This window comes from Nematolebias whitei, chromosome 11 (genome assembly GCF_014905685.2).
Source record: "Nematolebias whitei isolate Nwh7 chromosome 11, NemWhi1, whole genome shotgun sequence".
Classification (NCBI taxonomy): Eukaryota; Metazoa; Chordata; class Actinopteri; order Cyprinodontiformes; family Rivulidae; genus Nematolebias; species Nematolebias whitei.
This window is the reverse complement of record NC_056508.1, coordinates 30370829-30376586: the sequence shown is the minus strand read 5'-3', so window position 1 is coordinate 30376586 and position 5758 is coordinate 30370829. Positions and strand designations below refer to the sequence as shown.

Here is a 5758-nt window from a genome sequence, read left to right as displayed (position 1 = left end):
AGGATGGTGACCGTCCGTGGAGTTTTATGTGTGTGTGTGAGCTTTTATTCTCTGATTCACCACTTGTGTTTTCCATCTTATCTTGTGTCTTTATTTACCCCAGTAGAACCGTGCATCAGTATTTTCCTGTTTGTAGCTGCTGTTTGTTTCACAGAGTTATAAAGTGAAAAGCTGCTTTATATTCGGCTCAATCAGCCAATTCAGTCTGCAAAACACAACAGTGACATTTTCTATTTCATTAAAAGCTCCCATGGCTTAAACAAACCCACCCTTTAGTTTTGCCCTCCTCTGCCTGCAGTCCCTCTCTCTGCAGTCTTCGGCCTGTCTGGCTAAATGCGAGTTGTTTCACGTGCGCACGCAGCGGTGGCGGGTTTATTTTGAGCATGGATCTCGGATGCTGTCTTATTACCGACATGTTTATGAACAATCAAATGGTCCTCGTTAAACTTTATTGATGGGCATAAAAACTCCACGGACGGTCACCATCCGAGTAGAGCCGCTGTACAGAAGGCTGCCTGTCAGGGTTCGGAATCCCCTCCACGACTATCTCCACAAATCCCATTTAGGTAATGTTTGGTCTTCTGGCCCTCGTTAATAAACGCTGCAAACTGCACCCCGCGTTTAGATGTTCTGCGCGCGCGCTCCCCTTGAATAACAGCATTCGTCGTGGAAGTTATAAAATCCTCACTTTATCAAAGGCTGCTGCCGGTTTGATCAGGATAAAACGAGGCATGGACTCAATAAAACGTTTTAATGCTGTAACAGTATCCGCTGCAATAGCATAGAGCCACAGATTTTGCCTGACAGAGATTAATTACATCAACAAATAGTTCCTCGCGTGTATTGTGCGCAGGTCTGCACTGCGCCTGCACACAGATCCGGCAGCAGAACTGCAAATAAAGACTTTTTCAAGAAAGTAAAAACAGAATAGTTAGGGTTGATGTTACCTCTACACGTTCAGAAAAAGGAGCAAAGCATTCTTTATTCCCATTTATGTGCATCGGTATCCCAGAATGAGTGGCGCATTGATCCACTGTATAATTTTTGTGTGGGGTAAATATAATCACGTGTCCACGAGGCAGCCAATAGCAGCCAGGGAAGCTCAGAGAAATAATTACCTGCCTTGATTGTTCTATGGCTAGATAAAAAAGTACACATAGAGTCCATATAATAAACGGATGCATGTAAAAGAGTCAGGGAGGCTTCGACATGTCGACCACGGGTCCCATAACTAATTACTATGTGGACTCTTTGATCAACCACGAAAACGAGGATGTCCTTGCTGCAACTCGCTTCTCCGCGCCCGGTTCGCACCCAGCTGGCCCTCGTCCGACGTCTCTAGTCCCGGAGTGCGCGGACTATCCTTCCTGCAGCTTCGCACCCAAGCCCGCCGTCTTCTCCACCTCCTGGGCCCCGGTGCACTCCCAGTCATCGGTGGTTTACCATCCCTACGGCCACCAGCCGCACCTAGGCACAGACTCGAGGTACGTGCGCTCATGGCTGGAGCCGATCTCTGGCGCGGTGCCTTTTCACGGCTACCCGGGGAACAGCAGGCACTACGGGCTGAAGCCGGACGCCTTCCAGGAGCACAGAGCCGGGGAGTGCCTCGGCTCCAGCGCACGGACGTACACGGATTATCTGTACTGCTCATCCACTGACATGCGAGACAAGACGCAGCAGAACCTCCCCTCTCCCGAGCCGGAGCTTCTTGCTTCAGGGAAACATAAAGAGGAGAAGCCGGAGCTGGATCCGAGTAAGTGACGGCTCCTTTTTTTTTTTTTTTAACAGCGGGGAGGGATTCTTGTTTTGGAACTGTGTGAAACTGCTTTTTTTTTTTTTCCTCCCTAAGACGCATTTTATCGTCCTGCGTAAAATGAAATGATAAGCTGCTTCCTCCCTTTCAGCTCAGCTCTGAATCGCTGGTGCTTTAGGAAGGCGAAAGCTTTAGGAACTATAAAAGACAAATGCTACCAGGCTAATATTGGGGGCTATAAAACCAGACGGGGGGGTTGTAAACATGGACTCAAAGCTACAGGAAGACGTTGAATTTGAAACGATTCTGCCTAATGTTGCAAAGCAAACTGACCTGAAGGTGCTCATGTAAGAAGAACATCTTAAATTTAATATGAAGCGCAGAAAATATGTTCCTTTTATAGCTAAATATTCAGACCCTGTGGCACCACAGGAGCATCCATCCCCCCCATTTATAGGCCTAGTGAGGAAATCTTCTCATTTCCTTTAATTCTTATTTAAAATGGACACTTTAGAGAAGGAAAAACATGACAATCCCTCTCATCTCAGAACCAAATTCTCATGGCTCTTTCAGCCAACTTGAGGAATGCAGGGACAAACTCGAGGACTTTCACCACAACTCTGTAAAGGCTTGAACCACGGGCCATTTTATGGGCCAATAAAGCGAATAAGCGCACTGAGTATTTTACGACGGTGTTACTCACGAGCTAAGAGGACAAGAAAGCAAATCAGCGCAGGCTTGTTCACTTTAGGCTGAGATATTTTGCTAAAACGCACAATGCCAACCCAGATCTCATCAGAACTCTGAATTAGTGCAAGGATTGGCATTGCTTTTATGTCTGCAGCTCCAGATAAACATTTTCCAAAGGCTGTTTTCATTTTGCTTGTCTTTGACCTTTTTTTTTTTTTAAATCTAAATTTTATTTGCAGATAACCCTGTGGCCAATTGGATACACGCCCGTTCCACGAGGAAGAAGCGCTGTCCTTACACAAAGTACCAGACTCTGGAACTGGAGAAGGAGTTTTTGTTCAATATGTACCTCACAAGAGACCGCAGATACGAGGTGGCGCGGGTTCTGAATCTGACCGAGAGGCAGGTCAAAATCTGGTTTCAGAACCGGCGGATGAAGATGAAGAAAATGAACAAGGAAAAGAACGACAGCAAAGAACAATAATGTGGAAACTGCAGTGGAGGAAGAAGAGAAAAACACATCCATAATCACGTTTATTGTACATGAACAGCACAGATGTACCAAAACACACGATGACCCCCCCTTCCTCCTTCCCGGCCCTTCCTCACCATATTCGTCACTTTGTTGGATTTTTTTTTGTATTAGCATTAATTTCCAGACTGTTTGATGATTATTATGCTATAGTGCACAATTTCCGTGTCTGGTGTTTAAGAGAGAAAGAAAAAAAATGGACATTTATAGAAAAGATGACATTCTGCTTTTCCTTTTCCTTGTTTTTTAAGAGAAACGAGAAGAGCGCGTTTTGAATATGATGAACTGTCCGAAGTTTAAGAGAATACTTGAATTCTTTTTGGATTTCACGAAGAAGAAAAAAAAAAACATAATTTATGATGTGAATGTTTTCTTCCGGTCATGTTCGTTTCCTTAAGTGCAGGTGGACGATTTTGTACAGAAAACCGGCGCATCTGCGAACGACTCGTCTGTATTTTGTGATAGTTATTGCTGTATTTGTGCATCTATTTTTGTTTTATTCTTGTTTTGGCTGTAGAGTTCATCCATAGAGTGTAGTATAGTATTCTGCAAATACAACAGTAACCACACAAAGATTGTTTTCTGAATATTATTTGGGGATTTCATGTTTGCGTCTTTACGCACCTTGATAACATCCATCAAAATGAGGAAAATCATTTAATTTTCATTTAGGAATTGTTGAAAAATTAGGTCAGTGGATGTTTGCAGCCTAAGCCACATGCTGCAGAGAAAACAAAGGCCTAAACGAGGCAGCAACGAGTTTAGCAGCTTATTAACGTCAACACTTTAATATTAATATTTGAACCAAACAGGAATCTGCTCTTCCAGGGTTGGAGTCTACACCTTTCACATTTTAAATCTGTGCGTTTTATAAAATTACCTATCTAAATAAAAGTCGACCATGATGTAAACAAACTAAACACACACACACCCACACACACACACACACACACACACACACACACATTTCTAGCTACATCAGCATGATTCATGTAAATTATTCTTGTAACATTCTTAAACGAGCACAAAACATGTGCAATATAATTTTTATAGCCTATAAATTGTAATTTACACAGCAAGTGTGTGTGCGTGTGCATGTGTTGTTTTCTTTGAATTTCTGCACAGAAACTCTAAATTTGCAACAAAAAATTGCAAACTCTGTGCGTCCTGACGCGCAAAAGAAAGAACTAAGAACAGCAGCTGACTAAATGTGAACAGATAACTTTTAAAAGAGAGAAACTATTTCCCTTGTCTCACATTTGTTTCCTGGGTTAGGCCTAAATTGCCTTTTTGTGGTGGCAAACAATGCGGACAGGATGATGTAATTTCAAAGCGCAATCCAGCGCATTTCCGCTCAGCTCGGCCGGAGAGGAGAAAATGCCAGTTTTACAGCCCTTCTGTTTGGAGCTTGGCTGTTTGTCTCAAATGCAGACGAACAAAGCAAACCCCACTAACTGGCTAGACGTCTGGGCTAAATTACTTTATGGTTTTAATGGACGCTGGTGGTGGTGGAGGACCGGTTCAAAGCAGAGCCGTGCATATGACTGTTCAGGACTGGGCTCATAGGCCTGCACTTCATCACAGCAGAGAGGTCGATTAGCCCACAATTAGAAGGAAGGAAGTCAATAGTTATTGTGCATAAATATGAGGGATGCAGAGCAGTCGTCTCTTTTAGAAAAGTACACGGTCACCACAACAGGAAACGAACAGGAACATCAACTATTCCAAGTTTGCAGTCAGACAGGAAAGGCTGGGAGGTGCAGGGATATGGATCTGGTGGTACACATCAGCTTTAACTCTATTGAAGAGAAGGACGCAGGAGCAGCAGGCATGGTTGGACAAAATGGGGAGACCCTTTCTGTCCACATGGCAGATGTTTCTGATTGGTGGAACCGCTCAGGTTTAGGAGCAGATTCCGCCACTAGATGACGCTGTTGGTCAACCTTTTGAGCTTTGTGCAAGCCACCTGAACGTTTTTAGTTTATTTACAGCTCTGCGGTTTGGCTAAAGAATGAAGAATAACCCATCGATGACAATGTGACAGATATGGTCACGCACATTTGGTGTGATAGACCTCAGAGCAGGACTCAGGACTCTACAGCGACATGGCAGTGGAGTTGTGCTCAAGGGATCCATTTTTTTTTTGAAATTGTCTTTTTTTATTTAAGAAGGGTGTTTATATCTATCCAGTTAAACATTTAGTGTGTTTGTATTTTTGTTAAGGTCATTAATATGTATTTTTACTACAATTAACAAATAAACTTCAGCCAACCTTCCTGTTCCATCAGATGATGTCCATTTTCACAATAGCATCAAGTACAATATCATCATGAGAAAAGCAAGTTCATTTTATTTGATGTCGTTTACATTTTAGCTGTGAGTTCATTAGCAGAATTATATGAAAAATAAAACTGTTAATGTAAAAACAAACGTAATAAAGAGGCAGGAAATCATTTAATTAGAAATGTAATTTTATTGGCAGAACAGTAATTATTATGCAAACATTATTGTGAACAATAATAAAAAATCACATTAGATATAAAAAAACACTGTCAGCAAAATCAGCATTATAAATAATAATAATAATAACAACAACAATAATTATGATAATGCATATGCATTTTAACATATTAGATATTTTAAAATAAACTAACCGGTTGTTTGAATTCTCAGTGGGCCCACTCAGGGTTCATTGTGTGAAGTAGATGTTCAAAGTCTTTAAAATAAATGTCATTCTGCATCTTTATAGAGTGTGAAAGGTCTATAAATTCCCTCAAAGCACT

General features: G+C 42.0%; 1 protein-coding gene across 1 annotated transcript; it reads left to right on the top strand.

Annotated features, from left to right (window-relative positions):
- The first annotated feature begins 1178 nt into the window (after nt 1–1178).
- hoxc9a (homeobox C9a) lies at nt 1179–3076 on the top strand. Its single transcript, XM_037684859.1, has 2 exons — nt 1179–1753; nt 2683–3076. The coding sequence occupies exons 1-2, from the start codon at nt 1210–1212 to the stop codon at nt 2925–2927; spliced, it is 789 nt and encodes a 262-aa protein (XP_037540787.1). The 5' UTR covers nt 1179–1209; the 3' UTR covers nt 2928–3076.
- Nucleotides 3077–5758: the final 2682 nt, after the last annotated feature.